General features: G+C 47.9%; 1 protein-coding gene across 1 annotated transcript in view; it reads left to right on the forward strand.

The window, feature by feature from the left end:
• The first annotated feature begins 4,621 nt into the window (after positions 1-4,621).
• The window catches only part of LOC144110160 (uncharacterized), a 113,329-nt gene continuing 93,816 nt past the window's right edge, over positions 4,622-24,134 (forward strand). The window contains exons 1-3 of the mRNA XM_077643001.1: positions 4,622-5,196; positions 16,062-16,194; positions 23,311-23,601. Coding sequence (XP_077499127.1) covers positions 5,122-5,196; positions 16,062-16,194; positions 23,311-23,601 — 499 coding nt within the window. The 5' untranslated portion in view covers positions 4,622-5,121. The remainder of the gene's footprint in view (positions 5,197-16,061; positions 16,195-23,310; positions 23,602-24,134) is intronic.

A 24,134-nucleotide genomic window follows, 5' to 3' on the forward strand; every position in this document is an offset into this window, starting at 1 on the left:
CTTAATTGTTGTCGTACTCTCTTTCTCCGTTCAAATTGTTTTTTTAAAGCAAAAGCTGTTATATGGTAAGTTTCCGTAGAGGAGCTTCACCGTCACCTATCACACAATTTTTATAAAATTCAATTCGTACAACAACTATATTTAATTTAAACCATACAGTAAAACAATTAAAAAAGAAACACAAACGAGGGGGGGGGGCTTATGTTTTCGAGGTATTTTCAGCATCGCGAATCCAGAAGGCAAAAGAAACCTTCGACCATAACAAGCCGATTCCGTTACCGAGGATTCCAGACTGAAGGCGGCCACTTGATTACAATGCAATTGTTAGGCTCGAAATAAACATGTGTAAACACCTTATATATATATCTATCTATCTATCTATCTATCTATCTATCTATCTATCTATCTATCTATCTATCTATCTATCTATCTATATATATATATATATATATATATATATATATATATATATATATATATATATATATATATATATATATATATATATATATATATATATATATATATATATATATATATATATATATATATATATATATGCGCGCGCTTCGCCTCAGTGTAATGTAGTCGTTATGGAGAGCGCGAAAGAGACGCAACAACGACCGAACGACCTTTATACCTTAATGTTCAAAGACCCACTGTTAGGTCCACTGCCCGAAAGGTAGATTTTGCTGATGGTGGACACCCCCCTCCCCTTTAAATATTGATCTCGCTATGGTCTTGCATCACTTATTTTATGCTGGCTTAGCCTGCAATGCGTCAGTGGGGCTGTTAGGGCTGTCAGGGACATTTTCACTTTCGTTATTTCATTTCGTGAAACTCATTTCGTGAACCAAGCTTTAGTCTTTGTTCAAGCTGTCTTTGTTAGAAATACAGGCCAAGCTGATATAACTGTTCCTAAATCCCACTGCAGAAATTAGGAACAATTCTTCAATTGGGCCGGTTATATCGCACGCTATTTCTTGAAGGCTCCAAACAGATCACGAGAGCGGAAGACAGACCCGCCCTTTTATGCGCACCCCTTAACGCACAGAGCGGCCTTGTAAGAGTTCCCAGAACTTGTTCTCTACTTCCGGTCCACGTCAGTCACGGGAGACACCGACTTCCGGCCGCCGCAGAAGTTTCCTGAGGCCTCCGATCGCATTCGTTGTGGCACTCCTCGCCTGTCGTTCAGAGTGCGGGGAGCGATGTCTCGCCGGCTCGGTTGGCGTGTCGAGTTTCCCCTTAGAGACGGTTTCCTACAGCCTCTCATCGATATTATTTTTTATCATTGTTTCTGTGGTGAAACAATCTGGATTCTTCGTGCGAAAACTGCTACAGCTTACACTATTAATAATAATTGGTTTTGGGGGGAAAGGAAATGGCGCAGTATCTCTCATATATCGTTGGACACCTGAACCGCGCCGTAAGGGAAGGGTAAAGGAGGGAGTGAAAGAAGAAAGGAAGAGAGGTGCCATAGTGGAGGGCTCCGGAATAATTTCGACCACCTGGGGATCTCTAACGTGCACTGACATCGCACAGCACACGGGCGCCTTAGCGTTTTTCCTCCATAAAAACGCAGCCGCCGCGGTCGGGTTCGAGCCCGGGAACTCCGGATCAGTAGTCGAGCGCCCTAACCACTGAGTCACCGCGGCGGGCCGCTTACACTATTTTACAGGCATATTTTTAGCGCAAAGGACGGGACGAGATACAGACAAGACAAGCACGGGCGCTACTGACAACTGCTTTATTGAAGAAAGATCGAGGCATATAAATACATATCTGGCCAGATTACCGACGCAAGCCTCCAGTGTTTTGTTGTTGTTTTTTTGTTCATGTCTGGGAGTACCCAGAACAACGCGAATGTTTTGACGGCTCCCGTGAGATATCCTAATCTCGTATCCCTCCAAATCCTCCATTTCTCGACAGTCTCCAGTGGTATCCGTTAAGCACGGAGGACAGGCGTACAGTAGCAGCTCGCGTTTTTCATCGTATTCCCAATAGTGGTGCTGCGTTTCTTCTAGGCGACGTTTCGCAAAGCGAGACTGGTCTCCCAAGATATGGCGAGACGCGTGTCCGTCATTTTGAACGAACAAATTCTTTTGTTCATTTGAGACAACCAAAAAAGCAGGGGTGGGGGTGACGGTCAAATACCAATGAAAACGCGTTGGTAGAGCTGAAGCGGGGCACCTAAAAAGAGAAAATAACTAGCGACGAAGCGGAGCTGCGCTTTTGTATCCCAGTATATTATTCAATCTCTAAAAAGAAGCATTTTGCGCTTTGGTTATCTGTTAAAGCTCTCTGTATATTAATGTCATGAATATCGACTGAAAAAAAGATGTAGTACGGCTTGATGCGTTTTGAATGTGATCACGTTACGTTAAACCTACTCGGAATAAAATTATTTGACATGCTTTATTTTCGCAAGAAAAATACAGTTGCTTAGGTAGCCGAAGGCTTTCTTTATCCTGCACCTTCATTTTTGTTACAAACGAACCTACTGTCACGCCAGGAAAAATTTCTTCGTCCATCTTTGCCGAAACAAACGCGATAACATTGAACTTTAGAAGGACGGCAGACTGGGCGAGTTGGTGCTCCATGACAAGAATAAATTTTCAACAGCGCTCCCCACCCCCGCACAAATCTCTAAAAAAGAGGCTGTCAAATGGAGACAACTACAAACGGGGTCATATCCAAACCTAAACACACTAAGTAAAACCCACCCCACACTTTACGAAAACAAGTGTCCGTGGTTCCATGAAAAACCTACACTAGATCACATAACATGGGAATGTCAAAAAGTCGGCGTCGTTCCAATTATACCAAACCCAAGTGCGGAGCAATGGGAGGGTATGCTCTCCAGTGACTGCCGCGATGACCAGATCTGTCTGATACGGCGAGCTCAGCTGACGGCAGCATCCACCGGAGCCCACTAATAGGGGCAACCGACCGTTGCGGAGATGGACACAACTGAACCGCATAAAAGCACTTGCTCTAGAGCTCAATAAAGTTGTCCTATCTATAACAGCGCTCCAGAATTTTCCAGACATGGGAAGCGCCGTGTTTGCCTCTTCCTATATCTGGAAAATTCTGGAGCGCTGTTGAAAATTTAATCTTGTGATAACATTGTAGTCGCGCGATAATGTATCAACCTTCGATGCCCGCTATAGGTTTTGTTACAGAAATTTCCGGGCAGGGCGACCTTCATTTGAGCCTGAAGCGGACTTCAAGTGCAGTCGCAGTTAGTGCATGTTAAAAGCACTTGCAAATTGCATTTAAAACAAAAATGAAATGTATGGACAAGGTCATAGATTGCATTAAATTCACTTGTGCGCACACCACATGTTCATGTTCGTGTGATTGTAAACCCCACTATGAACTTATACTTCCTGTGATGTCACACTAAGTACCCCAGATAGGCTGCTCAGGACTTCGTGTGTCTTGTGACATTATCTCAATGCATTAGTCGAGCTTTTTTATTTTTGCTTGTATGTGCCTTACTATTGTGCTTGCTTCGTCTTTCCCAGCGTTTGCGATTACCAGCTCAGAGGTTCCAAACTTCGCAGTTTTTACCATTGCGATGGCATCCGCCGTCTAAAGAGTTCTAAGCCTATACGAGTAGACTGTTCCCTTCTTGTCTACATTATTCATGCCGCCCTTACCTTGCCTAAATTGATTTGTCTAATCGTATCTTAAAAAATATATGGGCAACTTGTCACTTCATACTGCCTGTCAGTGGTCTCGAGCGAGGCTAGGTGCCAACTCGAGAAACATCTTTGGAGTTCGTAAATGAAAAAAAGTCAATAAGTAAATCTCTCGGTCCTCAGTTCGCTCGAGACGCTCAAGCAGTCAGCCCAGTCCGTCAATCCAGTCAGCCAGTGAAACCGGTCAGTCATTCTAGCCTGTCAGTCCCGTCCAGAAAGTCATCCAGCTAGTAAGTCTGTCAGTCAGCTGGCCAGTACAGTCCATCAGATCGATCACCTCAGTCAGTGCAATCAGTAAATACAGTCAACTCGGTCAGTAAGTCAGGCAGTAGACAGTCCAGTCCGTGGTTAATATGAATGAATCCGTCAGCAATTTGGTAGGTTTTACTGACTAAACAAAAACGATCCGTGACCAACGCAAGTGAAGGCAAAAATGTGGAAGTGTTTAAGTACCCAATGACGTCAAACTTGAGCGTCTCGAGCGAACTCTAGTGATGCCAACAGCTTGAACCAGCCTCCCGTCGGCGCTGCTGGTGATGTGTAGCGCGCGTCGTCAGCATTCGCCGAGCTCGAAGCGCTCCAATGACGTCAAACTTGAGCGTCTCGAGCGAACTCTAGTGATGCCAACAGCTTGAACCAGCCTCCCGTCGGCGCTGCTGGTGATGTGTAGCGCGCGGCGTCAGCATTCGCCGAGCTCGAAGCGCTCCAAGGCAGAAAGGCAGCATGTGCTTCCAGTTGCAGCCGAGAGATGGCACCACATCTCAGATCGAAAATCTGCTCGCTTTCTATCCCTCCTCTTTACACGAGCGCATCTCGGGGAAAGGGTGATCCGATGAAAGAAGGAAAGAGAGAGCAGCGAAGAAAGAGAGGAGGAAAGAAAGAGCGAGTTGCATCGTCACCGTGCGCGTGCGAAGAGCATCTCCGGCCGGCGGAACCACTTGGCTCCTGCCGAAATTTTCGGGCGGCCGCGCCGTCTCGCTGCGTGTCGGCTTCGTCGCTGCTGTCGGTTTGAAACTGCGGCGGCGGTGGTCGACTTCGACTGCGGTGTGTCGTTCGCGAATCGACACCGTGCTGGTCGTCCAGAGAGGTGGGCGTCAGTGAAGGAAGAATCGATCCCGCTGCCCCCTCTCTTCTCGGGTCTGTTGTCTGCTATTCCGTGCTCGCTTCGGATCCTCGTCGTGGATCCGGTCCGTACCGTTCTCACTGACTGCGTTCCGTGCATCGACTCCTCCTGCACGTTGGCGGCACTGGGATATCTGGGGCTTCTCCGTGTTTCTTTGTGAGTGCTTTCGTGTCTGCGGTGCGACGACCGAACGCCAGTGTGTGACGTAGGTTATGGTGTCAGTGTCGTTGGAGTGGACGGGTCATCGTCTGTTGTTTCGCTGCTGAAAGCCAAAGGACGAGCGCAGGTCTTCAGATGAGGACCTTTCTGGGAAGTAGTTCCTTGAGAAGAATGAGGAAGAAACCTCAGTTCCTTGTGCATGATCCGCAGGTAAGGAGGTGCATTAACCACGCACTTGTGTCGAGTTTTTTTTTTTTTCCGAAGCGTAAAGGAGCACGTGCATGGTCCATGTAGCCGGGCATGACTCTTTTCAACTTCTATGGACTGACTTCGTCCAGAGTGCTTCATGGGGACCTTTGATAATACCTTCAGCCGAAAACAAATCCGCTTTTCTTTTTGATGGTCTACTGTTCCTGGATAAACCATGAACACTCCAGAACAGATGCCGATAGCAAAAGTAAATTTCAGAGCAGATAAGAGTAGTCTTCAATTCAACTGAACAGGGAGCAGTCTACGTGCCTTTCTTGTCGGGAGTCTGTGAGTCGTGTCAGTTGTAAACTAGTACTTTGGCCTAATTCCATATAATAGAGTGACTGAGAAGACTTTAAATGGGCTGTCTACCATGCTTTTCTGCCGCTGTTGTCGCGATCCTCCTCCCCCCCTCCCCTATCCCTCTTTGACTTTAACGTGGGCAAACGGCTTGTCAGGTCGCAGCAAAACCACTCTGGCCATTGCTTTCCAAGAAAATAAAACTAAACGAATGAAAGGGTTTATCCGCCAACGAATGTCACTTGATAAATTACGCCGTCCCAAGCGGCTTCCGAAGAACAGAACAAGAAAGGGCGGCTTCTGTCCAGACGTTGCGCCGGCTGCAGCCGAATCCGACGACTCCCCGCTGGGGGCGGCCCGACTGGCGCGCTGTTTGAGGAACGCCAGCAAACCGGTAGGTCTGAGGTCCACGCCGCCGCCTTTTCGGCAGCGGAAGATCGTAGAGGAGAGGAGGTCCTCGATCGGCCGCAGGCTTTGCGCGCTCCCTCTCTCACCTTTCTCTCTCCTAGACGGGTTGTTCACTTCTCTGAGCCGAAGAAGGTTCACTCGGTGGAATGGCTTCGCGTGTCGTGGCCTCTTGCACGGTGCACTTTTATTTTTCCCGCTCGCTCCGGTGGATGCCGGAGGAAGCGAGAGTCAGGTGTGAGGAGGAGGAGGAAGGGGCGTATCGGAAAGCACGCAACAGCAGGAGAAAGAAGCGGACTGGTTGGTTGGACGAACTTGACCTTGCCGCTGCAACTCGATTATGAGGAGGGAAGGGGCTCCCCCAAACGTTGGCGCTGTCGCTGACGGCGCCGACGTCCCGCCTGTTCCTGTATCGTCCTCCTTTCCACTCCACCTTTTTCTTTCCGCCGAACGCGTTTGGTTTTGTCTTCGCGGCGCGCCGGATTTTTTTGCCCCATTTTCTTAGGTGTCAGCGCCTGTTCGCTCTCTGTATCATTCCCAATTCACTGAGTTCGCTCAGACGACGTTATCTTTTTACCTTTATATTGTGAGCCCTCACTCTTTTCTATTCCTTTTACGAGGAAACACGGGCGTTAAATGTTCAAATGTTGTCGAGGAGATTACGAAGCCAGTTCCTCTTGTCCTGGATAGGGCCAAGCAAATACTGCCCAACTCACTTCTGATGGTCGGAGTAATGACAGGAGCTTGCTTACCTTGCCTGAGCTTTAAAAGTTTCGCACCCGTTCGCTTCTGGCATCTGCGTCGCTTTTCCGTTCCTTTTCTGTCTCCCTCAACTGTCTGATTTCATGGGGCTCTGTTTTTCGCCAAAACGCGACTTCTTGGCAGCAGCTAGGAGGCTTTCTCTCCCTAATTCCCTTTTATCTTCCCTTCTTGGATTCCTGCAGATATATATTTCTATAACAGCTTTTCCCGCGTTCGCTTCGATCCTTCGCTTGACAAGTTCTCGATGTCTTCGCTTTCGTCTTCTCTTATCGCTCCATCATTTTCTTCGTGTACTCCTTTATTTCCCTAGACGGTGCCTTTATTTCTTCCTTCTTTCTATCCCTGTCTCTCGTTGTCTTTCTTTTTCTCTCGAAACCCCCGGGATTTGCGAGAATAATCGTCAGCCTGTCCTCTCGCGTTGCCGCTTTTACGCCGCTTCGCGTCTCTCGTCTTTACTTTCTCCTTGGCCATGCGCACTACCCCTTGGCATGCACGCCCCAAGGAATATTCCTCACAATCACGAAAAAAAAAACGTTCAAACTTACGAAGCAAAAAAAGAGATGGCCAGACCCGGCAGCTGTCGAATGGACGGGCCTCCGCCCCCCACCCCTCACCCCCTTTTATTTTTCCTTTTCCGACCTTCTTCCTCCGTGCGTCGCTTCTCAGTCTTCACTGCCTGTTGTCTGAGGCGACGTTAGCCTTGAGATGCAAAGCCCCGGGCGGATATTTTTCGCTCTTTGGTGAGAGCTTCGTTGCTGTAGTCGCGTGCGCAGATGCATCGAGTGTTTCTCCGCGATGGCATCCGAGTGCTCGCCTTGTTGGATGCCCAGTATGAATGGAAAGTGTATTACAGGGGATGCAAGTAATGCCTCATATGAAAAAAAGTAGTCTAAGCAATGCAATCAGGTGCAGCGAATTCGTAACGAGTGTTGCATTTGCGATGCAAGTGAGGTAAGCTTCCTGCCTCATGTTGTGATCTCTGCGCGGAAAATGGGAACAAAAATGGATAGGGAGCGATCTGACTGAGTACTGAGAACAACTCCACAGTGTTTTGTTCTTGGACGAAACCGCTTGTTTCGTCATTCGTGACTCTTTCGACGTTTGTCTGACTGCCAGAGATGCTTTCTCTGGTACGATATTTGGAGTTGTAATTATAATTTTTGCCACACTTTGGTTTAAAGTCGCGACGTTGGTGATCACGTCGTGGGTTTTTTCTCTGACCTTTTGTTTGATAAAATTGTACTTCGCGTTGCGCACCAAAAGTTCCATTATTATTCCGGCCCGTGATGCTTTGTTTAACCTTCTATACGGCAAAAAGAAAATCTTCCTTGAGTCAGTGCAGTTTAGTTGCAGAAAGAGCCGGTGATGCCGTTAGATGTCTTTCATTTTTCTGTCTTTTCCAGCTTAAAAGGCTTCTTTCCCATTAGGAAGTGGTAATTCATCGATCTAGGTCAACATCATTTCTTCTTCAGAGTTCATGGAGGGCGGTGAGGGGGGGGGGGGGGGGGGGGGGGGCTTGTTGAATGGAGTCTATTGTGAATGCAGTCAAAGGAAGTCTAAAACTGAACATTTTCCGACGGGATTTCCTTGACATCGTTGGTTTGGTTTGGTTTAGGGGGTTCAAGAGAAAATTCAATCACGTTCCAGTGTAATTCAAGAAAATCAATTTTACTTCCCTTTGGGCACCCGCAACGGATGGGCAGTGCGACGGGTGTGGAGTGGAGAAGAACGCATTCAGGCTCAACGCAGATTGAGAAACAGTGAGTTCCTGCACATATTTGGCGCTCCACTGACCGCTTCTCGATTTGCGCCTAACGGGCCTTTGATGTAAATCTAAGTTTAAAATGACCAAGCGCGCTTGGAAGCTGAATACCTCAACACGTCCTGTATGGCGTAGTGTTGTAACTCGGTTGTCACTCCGCATGTTATATTTCGGGCTTTTCGGTTTAATCCGAAAAAAAAATCGAGCAAAGTAAACCGAAATTCTGTTTTAACCAAATATCAGTATATTCGATGTGCCCGCCAAAGCAAGCTCGCTATTGTGTAGGAGGAGTTTAAAAGGCAAAATGCCTAGTATGGAAGCCGAAGGTGCGGGGGGGGGGGGGGGGGGGTAGAGCTGAGACTGACTGAATGACTGAAAACTTTGTTCTCAAAACAGCCCATTGGCGGTAGCTGCTGCTCGGACGCGCCCGACCAGGGCCTTTAGGCTCGCCAGGTCAGAGCAGCCGAGCAGGGCCGCCTCCCAGTCCTCCCGGGCAGGGTTGGGGTTAGGGGGTACACGCGGAGTTGATTGGCATGCCCACTCCATGTGGTAAATGTCCGAAGACTTCTCCCTACAGTGCGGGCACTCCCCTGTGCATGCAGGGTCGAAATGTTTTGATGACTGCCGGGCACAGCAGTGTTTTAGTATAAAGGCGAAGGAGTAAGTGTTCCTCCGCCTTCGTGAGGCCTTTGCAGGGCTTAGGGAATATTGTATGGCCGCATTGATAATACTGGATGATTTCCTTGAAGGTAAAAGCCGAATTAGGGTCGGAGTCCGCATCGTGGGGAGGCGAGGGTGATGCCCGGAGAGTGAGCGCGCGGGCAGCGGCGTCGGCCGCTTCGTTGCCCCCGAGACCCGTGTGCGCGGGAGTCCATACTATTGTGCGGGACGCGGGAGTCCCGAGATAATTACTATGTTTAAGGATTCGGTATGCCAAATAGGGAATAAAGCCCCTTTCGATGTTCCTGCAGGCCCCTCGCGAGTCGGCGACACGGGGTTAATAGTTTGCGTCTTGGGGCATTTTTTCGCTACCTTACATACCTGTGTGGACCGGGAGGCTCCACATTGCCGTCTGCTTGTCATCCGCTTGCAGCTACGTGGTTAAGTAAGTTTCTCCACTGCATGTAAGGATACTCAAAACCATGCGTAAGTGTCGCGAAGAAGTGGTATTTTTGAACTCGAGCAGTGGTTGAGCGGCATTTTCATCGATGCCCTGCCCTCCCACTCAACCTAGCGCAACAACCCAACGATAATATGGCAACGCAGTTTTTAGAAGCAAATTTTCACTTACGCTTCTGTCTGACGGCTCTATCATTCGACTTCCGTTACTTTTTGTTCTTTTAATGGCGATAGCATTTTCTTCTACAAACAGAGCTCTACGCGCGGTTATTTAGGTTTAAATTGCTGGTAAATCTACTGTTCGTCGAGGCAAAGAAGATCAGATACACACACTTTTAACTTCTCGTGAGTTTTAACCGCATAATAATACTGCTCTACATGTATCGCAGAAAAAAAATGAAACGCGGTCATTCCTCCCTGGAAAATATAATAATAATAATAATAATTGTTTTTTTGGGGGGAAAGGAAATGGCGCAGTATCTGTCTCATATATCGTTGGTCACCTGAACCGCGCCGTAAGCGAAGGGATGAAGGAGGGAGTGAAAGAAGAAAGAGCGCAGAAACGAAAGGTGCGCTCTGAGCTAAACACTTGAAAACACCGCCGAATATTTAGCTCATGAAAAGCAAAAAGTCGACCCCCTATTTCTTTTCTTCGTTTCGATCGAGGCGAAACGCTAAGGCGTCAGTGTACTGCGCGATGTCAGTGCACGCTAAAGGTCCCCTGGTGGTCTGAATTATTCCGAAGGCCTCCACTACGGCACCTATATATTTTTTTCCTTTCTTTCACTCTCTCATTTATCCCTTTCCCTTACGGCGCGGTTCGGGTGTCCGAGATATGTGAGGCAGATACTGCGCCTCTTCATTTCCTCAAAAACCTTAGCGTTTTTCCTCCATAAAAACGCAGCCGCCGCTGTCGGGTTCGAACCGTGATCCGGAGTTCCCGGGTTCGAACCCGACCGCGGCGGCTGCGTTTTTATGGAGGAAAAACGCTAAGGCGCCCGTGTGCTGTGCGATGTCAGTGCACGTTAAAGATCCCCAGGTGGTCGAAATTATTCCGGAGCCCTCCATTAGGCACCTCTCCTTCCTTTATTCTTTCACTCCCTCCTTTATCCCTTCCCTTACGGCGCGGTTCAGGTGTCCAACGATATATGAGACAAATACTGCGCTTCCTTTCCTCAAAAAACAATTTTTATTATTATCCCAATCGGCACTGGAGCTTTATTGGATGTCCGCAGGACGTCTCAGACGTCCTCAGGATGTCCAAGGGAGTTTCAGTGCCCATTGGGATCCAATTGCATGCCTTCGGCACCTCAGGGTTGTCGGGAATTCTCCTGCGTGTCACACTGCTTCATGATGCAGATCGCGAGGCAGGTGAGCTGTTACGTGTTGTCGTGCCCTTCGAAACGTTCTTACGGAGTTGAGCAGTCTTCATTCATAGGGCCCTCCTTCGATTATGGGCTGTGCTATAAAAATGGAGCAGTCAGTTTCAAGAATAAAATAACATCTTCTTTGTTTCTGCATTGAATTAGAAAATGGACAATGTGGTTTTTCTTGAAAAAAAAGAACTACAGAAAAAGGAAAAATACTTATGCCATCTCTGGCTGGATGCTCGTTTTATATCCTCATTCATATTAGCGGTACTTGTAGTTCAGTTTTCTTTTCCTCTTGCACTCTAAACAGAAAGGTGTAAAAAGAGAGTAAGCTGTCCTCTAGCGAACTCTGTTTATATAAAATGGCGTGGACTAGATAGAGGACAGTTTACAACCTTTTTACTCCCATATAAGCGTATTCGTGTTTAGACTGACTGTAGAGTGTTTTTTTTTTGTGACAGGTACTATAATGAAAGATAATATACGTCGTATAGAAACTCCTCTGACTCCATTAGTAGGGTGGTAAGTGGATCTTTAGACACGACGAGCCGGAAAAGTTCGTCGCTGGCATAACACGAAACTTGGCGTCGTTGTGGCCCTACGATGAGGAGCAGTGTATACGCGACGCATCGATTTCCGATACAATTATTGGTATGTGCGCTCGAAGTAATGACTTTTTCCAGGGAAATTCCGACAAGTGGGAGGGCGAATACTCGTGTTGTCGCATACGCTTTTGAGCTTGTTTGTTTTTTTTTTCGCCTCTCGGAGGTCTGTTAGACATTTTTTTTTATACAAGACCTTCCACGCAGAGCCATTTGTTATTCCAACCTTTCGACGCAGCGTAGAATGTTTCAGCGAAGAAAAGTTGCCTTATTATGTTGCAATGCTATACTGCAGCTAGTGTATCTGCTTTTGCGCCACAGTTCTTAATCTTAACACCTTTACATAATATTCGGGGATTAGTATGCCTTTCTTGTGAGACTATATTACATCAAATTTCCTTGTGATTTAGGCGTTGAACAAAAGAATAATAAAATCATTGGCAGTATAATTACTATACAAGCATACAGGACAAAGAAAATTCTCTAGCAGACCCTCTTCGTAACTCTTAAACCAGCTTCGCCTAAATGTTCAGTACCCTCGTAATGACGCAATCACGATTAAAAGAGGGATATAGAGCCGCATTGCGTGTGTTTCATGAAGCGTAACATATCAAAGTGGTTTCCGTGACAACACCACGTGTCCCGTTCAAGCACCGGCATACGTGTTCGGCACTTTGTTCCTGCCGCATGCGTACTCAGTGAGGCTATTATTGGGAAATAGGCCAACGTTGCCGAAGCGACTTAACAATCATGAAAAAGGGCTCAGTTGAGTTCTTTAAATGATTAAACGGCCCTTATTCGAACCACGGTAGCCTGAGAAGACTTTGCACTTCACTTTGAGCTTGCACATTACACATAAAAGTATCCTTAAATAATGTAAGGGATGGCCGCCTTTCTTTATATGCGGAGGTCACTGGTATATATCGACGGTTCGTGTCCCTGTATCAATAACAAGCTTGACCTTGTGACATACACTTTAATATCATGCAATGCATGGTACAAAGAAGTTTCGTGTAAAGAGTGCTTCACCGTCTTTAATAGAACATTTTGTAACATTGGGTTCAACAGCAATGCTGAAACTTTCTGGCTGCCCTAGAAGATGTTGCAGGTGTCATATTTGACACTTTGGGAACGACATCCGCACTCATCTGGTGACACCTTCCAGTTTTCGTAGTCCAGTGGAAGTTTTTTGTACACTGTTTAGCTCTCTGGGTGGGTTGCACGAAAGACCTAACAAGGCAAAATTGGCCTAGCTCAAATTCGTTCATTTTGTTTGGTGACAGCGGGATATCTAGCTACAATGAAAAGGTGTTGCCGTCTATGTCTTGACTAAACGGCCGTCAGTGCAGAATATAGTAGTAGTTATGACTAGGATGACTAGAGGTAGCTTCGATACGAAGGTCAACGCACTATCCGCGTTCAGCCAGTGATTACGCCAGGAATATGAAATATCAATTTCCTTTGCTCTAAACAGCTTTCTTTTGGACGATAGTGCCCACTAGATATTTTCAGCTTCAGTGCAGAAATAACTACAGAATTCGATATTGCGTGCTGGACTGGCCGTTCCTTTTCATATTGGAGCGACCTATATATCTGCGCATGGAGGGACAAACACATACACTTTCAAATAATGTCAAATCCCTCGATCCCACAGTATTTTAAGCAAGAGTAAAACTAGTACACGAGAACAACTGTCTGATATACAAAAACGAAATGCAGACAAAAGGTGAGCTTTACATACATAATCAGAGAAGAGACAAGCTGACCGTAGACCGTGAGCATAGCGTATATAATGAGAAACTAACAAACATGCCATCTGTTAACAATGACGCGATAAGGACTATCACCACGGATGCAGATTCGTAACGTGCAGGCAATTACGCACAGGCAGTTACGCAAAGCGCAACTTGTGAAGCACGTAGTCCGCTATAGTCGCTTGCAGTGTTCCAGCGCGTAGTCCCTAACCATGTTCTTCTGGAGAGATACATGCTAGAATATCTGGTGCGGGAAGGAAGTTCTCTTTCACGCCAAAGTGAAAGCGCAGTCGCTTCATTTGATTTAGCGCCGAAGGACGCAAAAAATTGACTAAACTTGAACTTACACTATGGCACGTAAGTCACCATTGTCAGCTACAGCAAGCGCAAATGAATAATAATAATGATAATAATTGGTTTTTGGGGAAAGAAAATGACGCAGTATCTGCATCGTATATCGTTGGACACCTGAACCGCGCCGTAAGGGAAGGGATAAAGGAGGGAGTGAAAGAAGAAAGGAAGAAAGGTGCCGTAGTGGAGGGCTCCGGAATAATTTCGACCACCTGGGGATCTTTAACGTGCACTGACATCGCGATTGTCCGGACCCCGTAGAGTATCTGTTACGGGTCCAATTGGACTTATTTTTGGAAATGTGGCGCAGAGTTTGAAGGATGCTTCACTCCCGCCACCGGTTGGCCCGGTATTGCACTACCTCCTGGATCGGCCTTGTCTTTAGCGCGTCCTTACTATCCTGTCTTCCTATCCCATCTTTCAAATCTCCTACTATCTGCACGTGGTAGCGATTGTGGCTCGCCTTGAGCCAGTGGGCAGGCCTGTGCACTTTCCTTTTCTTTCTTCCTGACAACAACAGACAGACAGGCATCGCACAGCACACGGGCGCCTTAGCGTTTTTCCTCCATAAAAACGCAGCCGCCGCGTTGATGCTGTCTTTTTTTTAATGTGTGCCTCTTGTCAACCTGTTGCAATCCCTCCTTTCCCTTATAAAAGTAGTGTGTTGATAGTCTATTGACTTCTTGTAAACTTTATTGCCACCATCTATAGACTCTCTACAGACAAAGTTTAGTAAAAGTGTATGGCCATAAATCTATGGGTTGTTTAGACACTGTCTTGAGAGTTCGTATTGCCTTTAAACTAGTCTCTAAGATTTGTCTATAAAGTCTATTGACTGCCACAGAATTATAGACATATCGACTGTCTAAAGAAATGCTTGAAAGTGAATCCACGGCCCCCTCCAGGTGTCCACTAACTGCGGAGCTGCTTCCGCGTCAATCCCTGCAACTAACAATCTATATACACGCGAGCATGGAGCGTTTGGCGGCGTTTAACGACCACGAATTCCGCCCGGCAACAGCAATGATTTCACGTTGCGCTAGGCACGCGTGCATGCGCATGGTGGTGAACAATTCGCGGCAAAAGAGCTGCCCATAGTCACGTGATTACGAGTAGGTGCGCGAGACAGGTGGTTAGTTGCTCATGTGATTGCGGACAAACTTTCGCGCGTGTCGCGAGGGCCGTAGCCGATACGCCAACTCTGGCTGTAAAGCATATTCTGAGATTATCACTATATACTCTGTATACAAATGTCTGGTTCGGTTTGCTGGGTTCGACATTCCAAAGTGTCACACGGACTATAAGAAGTCCCGTAGTGGAGGTCTCCAGATTGATTCAGACCACCTCAGGTTCTTCAACGCACACTGACATCGCACAGCACGCGGTCGTTTGGCCTTTCTTGAAATACGGTCGCCACGGTCGGTGTTCGATTCCGTGACCTTGTGCTCAGCAGCCGAACGCCACTAGTTTTCAGGTGTCGTCAGGGAGCTTTTGAGCCTGTTGAAAAAAGTGAGCACAGGCCTCACCCGAAAGAAGCCTACGAATATCATAAGCGGCTGAACAGTAATGGCTTTCAGCGTCAAAGACGCAAGGGGGCGCGTTGGTATCAAAGTGTGCCCGGGCACCCAGACAACGTCTCCGCCCGGCTTTTGCAGTCTGAGAACGAAACACCTCGGTAGATGTTTGTCTTTCCTTTCCGAGCTCAGATGGTGTAGCATAAACATTATAAATAAGTGAGTAGACAGGGTGAAATATCGCGTGATCTTCCCCTAAGATTTCAGTGCGCAGGAAATGGACTTCCCTGCTATAAAACAATGTAAGAGGTCCAACTAAACACTTGTCAGTACCCTAGAAATGTGTGGATATCTAAAGAGTGATTTGATCTTGGCTTTCGCAAGTGGAAATTATTGACAGTCGCCCTGTATTATTCCTTTGTTGTTTAGCCCTTTCATGGTTTTCACTAGAACATTTATTCCCTCTTCCTGCATTGTTACCCAATTCTGCAGCCTGTGTTGCTTTTTTTTATCCCTTGCCTTTACCCAGCCCCCCCCCCCCTCAACGCCTTTACACCGCCTTCCTATAATTATTATAACCCGAAGGGTACGTGCTTCAGGCACTGTGAATGAGCAGATATGCCAATAACCGCTGCCTCTTCACAAATGAAATAATGCTTGTAACGTGGATTAAATTTCGCCGCCTCAGTTCCGCACTCGCTAGGCACTGTCCAGTTGCGTTCGATGCAACCGGAATCCTGGTGCCCAGGTCGAAGGAAGGCATCTGAATCCAACCATTGTCTCCTCGGCGGAGCTCGGCCGAGGCCAAGATGAGCAGAGTGGGCGTTGACAGCGACCACCGGGCGACGTAACCTGTGCGTGCGCTCTGCTTTTTCCTCGTCTCGCAGGAGCGACGCCGGCGGCCGGAGGGTGCGATGACCCGGCCCGTCATTGCGAGGCGGACACTGACTTGCCCTGGCCTTTGTCTCTGCCTCGCGGCGGGTCTACTGCTCTGCGGAGTCGCGGCGGTCTCCGGCGCAGGTATGAACGAGCTCGCGCTGCTATTTGTGTGTGTCCTTGTTTACCTTACCTGGCCACGATGCCGTGAGAACAGGTATGTTCGGTTGTGTGGGTTTCGTGTTTATAGGGGCTTCACGTCCCAAAGTGACTCAGGCTACGAGGGACGCCGTAGTGAAGGGCTCCGGAAATTTCGACCACCTGGGGTTCTTTAACATGCACTGACGTCGCACAGCACCCGGGCCACTTGCATTTCACCGCCATCGAAATGTGATCGCCGCTGCCAGGATCTAACCCGCATCTTTCGGGTCAGCAACCGAGCGCCATAACCACTGAGCCACCGCGGCGGCTGTATTCTGAGCTGTACTGGAATATTGTCGAGCTATCGTTTTCTGTACAGGTTTTTGTGTAGACACTCATTTGTAATGACATTCATTCATTCATTCATTCATTCATTCATTCATTCATTCATTCATTCATTCATTCATTCATCACTTCCTCGCCACCATCACTATCTTATTTTCGAGTGGTAATTTGCGTACGTTTGCCACCATCAGAAAGACGTTGCGGCATTGTGGTCTCGGTATCCATTATTTAAACGGAAAACGAAAACCAGTACAGTACAGCGAAGCGCTTTATTCAGCTAAACGATCAGAGAAATTTGAGGAGTAAATAATAATTATTTTTTTTTTGGGGGGGGGGGGGAACGGAAATGGCGCAGTACCTGTCTCATATATCGGTGGACACATGAACCGCGCCGTAAGGGAAGGGATAAAGGAGGGAGTGAAAGAAGAAAGGAAGAAAGAGGCGCCGTAGTGGAGGGCTGCGGAATAATTTCGACCACCTGGGGATCTTTAACGTGAACGATTAATAACTGGACGCCCCACTCCAGTTGTAACCAACACAGTGCTGTGCGCGTGTGTGATTTAATTCCTCTAAAATGAACTAATCACGCGCACAACCTGGACACATTTCTTATTGTGTAATTAGTTTGTACATATTACTTCTCCCCCTATCCTCTCTTCCTGTCCCCTCACCTCTTTCATTTCATTTCTCCATTCTACCTGATATCCTTTATTTCCGCTGCCCCAGCTCAGGTGCTTCGGTATCGATGGCAGATGCCGGGGCAAGCAAAAATCTTTTCCTTCCTTTTTACTATTATTTTTAATAAAACCACTACCACCACCACCATCTTTAATGTGCACTGACATAGCACAGCACACAAGGAGAGACCTGATCGATAGGAGTAAATCACAGAATTATTTTCTGCGTAGGAAATTTCCAATATGACGTGAGTGGGCACGTTAACGCGGGCGTATACGCCGCACCACAGACTCCGTAAGACCTCGGAATCTCGGGAATTACTTGGATTAATTGGAACATTTTAGCCTGCTGGTGACACGCTTCGAAGTTTAGCTGGACAGGGAAGACACACCGGTGCATAGGCAGAGTGGGTTTTTGTCTCGGCAGATAGGGGTTAAGTGAAGCTGCCTGTCTTTTCTCATCTGTGTCCGTGCTTCCGAGCTTCCAAGCTCTCCTACGCTCTATCTCACTACGATCAGGAACTGATACAAATCATTATTTCTTGCGAATGCGCAAGTAGCTAGCACTTTTTTCATCACAAACCGGTCCACCTATACCATTTGCTATAGGCCTTTGCACTGCAGTTCGTAAGATGACTGACCAGCCGTTTAGAACCAAGCTAATAAAAATACGAAAAACTCAACGAGACGACAGTCCTGTATAAGTGACTCATGTTGAGTTTACTCTGAGCACCATCGCAATTCGTTCCGAACCAAATCCACAATTAGAATTGAGTGCTTTCACATTCGTTCCATCGGTGGAGTTCAGGTGCATGTATAAAGGCGGAAAACAAAAAAGTTATTCGGAAGCGACACTCAACTAGCGGCTGAATAAAAATGTAGTGCTCTTCCATTTGAGTGTTTAATTTTGGATGGCTGCGTACGCTTTTCACCCGTTGCCTTATATTAGTGCAACCCATGATTACGACTTTTGCTGTATTGCTGAGCTTCGCCGAAACGATACTTGCTTCCGAGAAACTGCATGTTTCATTTTCATCTTTGTCGGAAACAACAAGCTGTCTCGGGTTGCTTCCATCCATCTTTGACAGGGTTCAAAAGCAATGGGCGGTAACTTTTAAATAAGTGGGCCGAGTGACCCTGTCGCTTCTAAAGCAGAATGAAGCAGCTACATCATCCTTGATGGCCTCAGCCCGTCCTGTGTGGCCGCGCTTATATTAGTATACACAGAAAAGGCGTGGCTGTTACGAATGATTTGAGACACAAAAATAAAGCTGTTACTTTTTTTTCGTGAGTCCAAGCACAAATGCGTCGATGGGGGAAACAACATCATATGAACATACCCAGCAATACTACTAATAATTAATAATTGGTTTTAGAGAAAAGGGAATGGCGCAGTATCTGTCTCATATCGTTGGACACCTGAACCGCGCCGTAAGGGCAGGGATAAAGGAGAGAGTGAAAGAAGAAATGAAGAAAGGTGCCGTAGTTGCGGGCTCCGGAATAATTTCGACCACCTGGGAATCTTTAACGTGCACTGACATCGCACAGCACACGGGCGCCTTAGGTATTTTGCCTCCATAAAGACGCAGCCGCCGCGGTCGGATTCGAACCTGGGAACTCCGGATCAGTAGCCGAGCGCCCTAACAACTCAGCCACCGCGGCGTTTCCGAGAAATTATGAACAAAAGCATTTTGGGCGGGAAACCGTTTAAGAACGCAGTTTTTTTTTCATATAATGCAAGATTTCCTTATAACAATCGATATATCCGCAGATCACCGGACGTCAGTCTTGTATTTTTGTTTCTAGTCACGTTTTGCTATCATGGAAAGCGTTCCCCATTGGTTTTCTATGGTAACTGTTCTATGCGATCGGTGAAAACACTGTACAAGAAAGATTTTGCTACATATCAGAATAATGGACCGTTACCTTCAATATTTCCATAACAATGTCTTGCAATTTTCCGATTTTCAAAATTTTTTCCCGAGAAAGCGGGACATGTCACAACTTTTTGTTGACCGCTTGCAAACTTTTACTCTGTTCGAAATTAGTCATTCGAAAACGTCCGCCGATTGTCCATAAGGCACAACAGATTTCTTAGTTCGAAGGCCACCTTTGAACTCTGATTATTCCTCGATCTTCTATTCTGTCACAGAAACACATGCAATCAGTCAAGGCCCGCACTTTAAGCAGTGTACGTACATTTCGTTAAGGTGATCCTTCTCTAAAATCCCGCCTCAATATGGATGTCTCTTCTGTGTGGCTTGGTGCAAGCGTTGTAGCTCTTCCACAAACAAATGCACAGAACACACAAACACACACATATGAAGAAACAATGCCAATTGTGCGAGGCAACCAATTTGCATTATTAATGAGTGCTGCGTCTTCTAGCGCTTGAGACTACTATGTGGATGGCAAGCATCTATAGGTTATTGAACTCTTTGAGAGGCACGGCCTTGGAAAACGATTTCTCAGAATTGTTCCTTTATTTCCAATACGGCGCCGCGCTAAGCGAAACAGTCTAATTGCTTCTTCAAGTCCTCTTCGACAATTCACGTCATTAGGAAAACGAATCACTGAGTGCTCTCTCTTCGTAGAAAGAAAGAAAGACTTTGGCCGTAGCTTTCTATACGTTTTATTTTGCGTCACTGGAAAGAATTAATAAAATAAATCCCGGTTGATTGTGTGATGGGGCGTGGAGTTTATCTTTTTTATTGCGCCATCCGATTAAGGGGACGCTTATTGAAACTGCACGTAACGTTAACAAGTGCAGGCTCCCAGACAGGGATCAGCTATGGTGATACTGAGCTTACACGTCACTCAAGTTTATTGTTATGTATTTTGCAAGAATAATGTAGCTGAAAAGTTAACCTAGCATTAAGGCAGGACAACCAAAAGAGAAAGATAACTAGGAAGGTTAGGTGGGGAGCGTTAACCAGAAAATGGTTTGGTCTGTGTGGGGAAATAACGGGTGCTTCGACGAGCGCTCAGCAGTGTCCCAAACTGCCGCAAGAGCGCGACGTCCTCAGAGAGCGAAGCCTATAGGGCTATAGCAAGCCTTTACAGCAAACGACCTCAGCACTGGCCAAGGGCAATGTCCTTCGGCAGCGCCCACATGTCAAGGTCAGATACACGGCACTGCCCTCGACTTTCGGCTCGAATCCTTAGGCGCACATGGATTCATAAGCATGTAGCCTAGCAAGGACTCCCTAAAACGACCTGAAATTACTAGGGGTCAATATCGGTACCATGTTCTATTTTGCAAAGAAGACCAACCTTTGTCGCCTTTCCTCCTCTGGCGACGAAAGTGATTTAGGCTGAACGCTGGTAGCGGCTTTTAACCTGGGAAAAGTGACACTGCGCGAAATAACCCCAACACAGTGAACCCAGACACCTTAAGAGAGAGACTGCGGGGCTTATGAACGGCCATTAATATATTGCGTACGTCGCAGTAATGTTCACCCATCTCCTTTCTGTTCCAAAGCAAACTGCGGGAGACGTAGACACAAATAACTCGAATTATCCGGAAAGCTCCGAGCGCTACGGTTTGTTTTCAAAGCCCGAGAAAGATGGCCGCTTCCCCGGGCAGATCAAACGGCGGAAATCGAACGAGCGGGCTCTTAACCTCCCCGGTCCGGGGTAGGGGGGCTTTGTTCTCTTCCCGGCGTCCGGCTGGCAGTGGCCTGATAAAGCGCGGGCCCAGATCAAACAGGGGCAGAAAAAAAGGAGGGAGAGGGAGGGGGGGGGGGGGAGCGATAGATCCACCGCCCAATTTCCGAACGAAGATTTTGTCAGCTCGTTTGCGGAAGGGAACCGCGATCTACGGTCGTGTCGAGGGGGTCGATCACCGCTACACCCAGAGTACCTAAGGTACACGATAGTATGGGCTTACCGGTGCGGGACCTTGGCTTGCCAAATGAGTGATGAAAATAGACCGAAAGTAGCCGGTAGATATATAACAGCGGGTTCGGCAAACAAATATCCTGCCCCCCCCCCCCCCCACCAACAAAGTCTGCGGGTCGCCTGAAGAAAGAAAAAGGCGCGACGAAAGCTGCAGCTCTACCAGAGGCTTTACGCGAATCGGCGAAGGGGGGGGGGGGGGGGGGTGATGTTCGTGGAGCTAAATCGTGAATTGCAGGGTGGCCACGGTATATAGCCTCTTCTTATCAGGCTGTGCAAAAGGCCATAACGCCGACAAGGTTGCGCTGCCAATCTCTCTCGGGGCTTGGCTCACTCTCTACCCACAGCTATGTTTCTTTTCCCGGAAGCGCTAACAAGGGAAGTTTCTCCCGTGAGCGCCCTCTTTATTCGATGTTGCTTCATCGGATGAGTGCGGGGCTTTGCTGCCTCTACCGCCGGCAAAAACCGAGGAGGCAGTGGAAATGACAGTGTGGGGCGCTGCGCAAAAAAAAAGAAAAAAAAAGAAAAGTGTAGTGACGATGATTCCCCGGGCAGCGATGGTCCTCCGGTCTGGCTTGTTAGGGCAATTTCCGGGTAGCTCTGGTGCGACCCCAGATGAAGAAAAAAAACTGACTATGAAGAATACAGAGCGGAGGCAGTCAGGGGAGCTGTTGGGAGAAGGAAGGCTCGGCGGGAAGAACCATGCGACGCATGGGGCAACAAAACCTAACGAGCGGCTATTTATTCTCGTTGTCCTACCTCCAGCTGCCTCATTCTTTTTTTTTCTACCGCTTCCATTCTGGGACGGTTTGTTCCTTTTCTCCCTAATTAGCCTCCCTAATGCCCCCGAGGTGTTCCCATAGTGCCACCGCTTTGTTTTGTTTGTCACACTTAGAAGGTGTCTGCGCAGTATTTTTGTTTTCTTTTTATTATTATTACGACACATACAGTGAAGCTTCCATTAGCTTTGCGAGTGCCTTTTGCTTTCTTCCCTGGTGTTTCCTGTGCGTGTGTGCGTGTTTTTGTGGGTTCTTTTAGAGAACGCCGAAAACGCTCGAGGTGTGTTTTGCGGACCACTGAAACGTGACGAGGATGCGACGAAGCTTCTATACTACCTACTGCCGTCTTGTGTGAGATTCCTGTGATAGTTTTCTGTCTAGTCAGAATACCTAGTCATTGTGGCGAAGCTTAATGACAAAGAGTTAACACGTGGAACACGCTTCAAATCATAAGGCATTCAGCAACCAAAAAACTCACCGGACGGCTAACGCTAAGTAACGCAAGATTCACTGGCAGCTGGCTGTTTGCGCTGGTCAATATGACATTTTTCCTTCGTCATGTCTTTTTCTTGGTAGAGTGCTCTAACGTCATTGCGTTCGGACTATTCAGCGTTGTTCGGTGCCATAACGTGGCGCAATGACGTCCTGCGCGACGTCACTGCCTGCTCACCAATCAGCGTGGCGCGGTGTCACGGTGATGCCACACAACATGCCTGCGGATCTTTAACGTGCACTGACATCGCATAGCACACGGGCGCCTTAGCGTTTCGCCTCCATCGAAACGCGGCCGCCGCGGTCGGGTTTGAACCCGGGAACTCCGGGTCGGCAGCCGAGCACCTAACCACTGAGCCATCGCGGCGGGTGGGAGACGAACGCCCTTGTATACTCCCGTGTTTGAAAAATTTGAAACTTGGTTTTTGAGTAAAAAAAATGGCGCAGTATCTGTCTCACATATCGGCGGACAACTGAACCGCGCCGTAAGGGAAGGGATAAAGGAGGGAGTGAAAGGAAGAAAGAGGTGCCGTAGTGGAGGGCTCCGGAATAATTTCGACCACTTGGGGATCTTTAACGTGCACTGACATCGCACAGCGCTCGGGCGCCTTCTTGCTATCTTTCTATCTTTGCTCTTTCTATCTCTAGCTCTCCTACTTTCATCACGTGGTAGCGAGCGTGGTTCGGCTTGAGCCAGCAGGCAGGCCCATGCACTATCCTTTCCTTTGTTCCTGTCAGCAACAGCAGCAGCAGCAGCGCCTCGTTGCGTTTCGCCTCCATCGAAACGCGGCCGCCGCAGTCGGGTTCGAACCCGGGTACTCCGGATCAGTAGCCGAGCGCCCTAACCACTTCGCCGCGTATTAATGCCCTCGCCCAGCTGTACACCTAAGTATATATACAGTGAGTGACGCGTCTGATCTTTCGCGCAGAGCCGGACGATGGCGCCTGCCGTTACGGCAAGCCCGTGTTCCTGCTGGCCACGAACGCGCGGCTGGACACGGACATCTTCTGGAGCGAGTACGGCGTCAACCTGACGGCGTGCGCCGAGGCTTGCCGACGGGATCCGCGCTGCCGCTCGCTGACGTTCGTCAAGAACGCCACCGACAGCTACTGCCAGCTGATGGGCACCGCGGCCGACGCCGCCTCGGCCACCGTCACCCACGAGCGCACGCTGTCTCCTGTCAACGGCGTCTACTACATGGAGAAGATCTGCCTCAAAGGTGAGGGTTGGCACCGGCCAGCACTGTTCTGGCGACTGCGATAAGAGAGAAAGGAAATTTAATCAGATGAAAGGAGGAGAGGTCGGCCGGTGATAGCATTATCCTAGCCTACAACTCCACACTGGGGAAAGTGTATGGAGTGGAAAGGGAAAGATCGTTGGGTTTAAGGGGGTTTAACGTCCCAATGCGACTGAGGCTATGAGGGACACCTTGGTGAAGGGCTCCGCAAATTTCGACCACCTGGGGTTCTTTAACATGCACGCACATCGCACAGCACACGGGCCTCTAGAATTTCGCCTGCATCGAAGCACTATATTGCGCAAGTATGGTGCACGGGCTCCAGCAGTTTTAGGAACATGGAAGCAACAAGAAACTCACCGAGCGGCTACCATTGCGTAACACGAGCTTCAGCGACAGGTACTTGCGGTTGTGAATCTAACATTACATATTGCTTATTATTGGTCTTCTTTTATGGTAGAGTGCGCTTCACACCACCACACTGCCACGCGCGACGTCAACGTGATTGGATCATT

The sequence above is a fragment of the Amblyomma americanum genome, chromosome 11 (genome assembly GCF_052857255.1).
Source record: "Amblyomma americanum isolate KBUSLIRL-KWMA chromosome 11, ASM5285725v1, whole genome shotgun sequence".
Taxonomy (NCBI): Eukaryota; Metazoa; Arthropoda; class Arachnida; order Ixodida; family Ixodidae; genus Amblyomma; species Amblyomma americanum.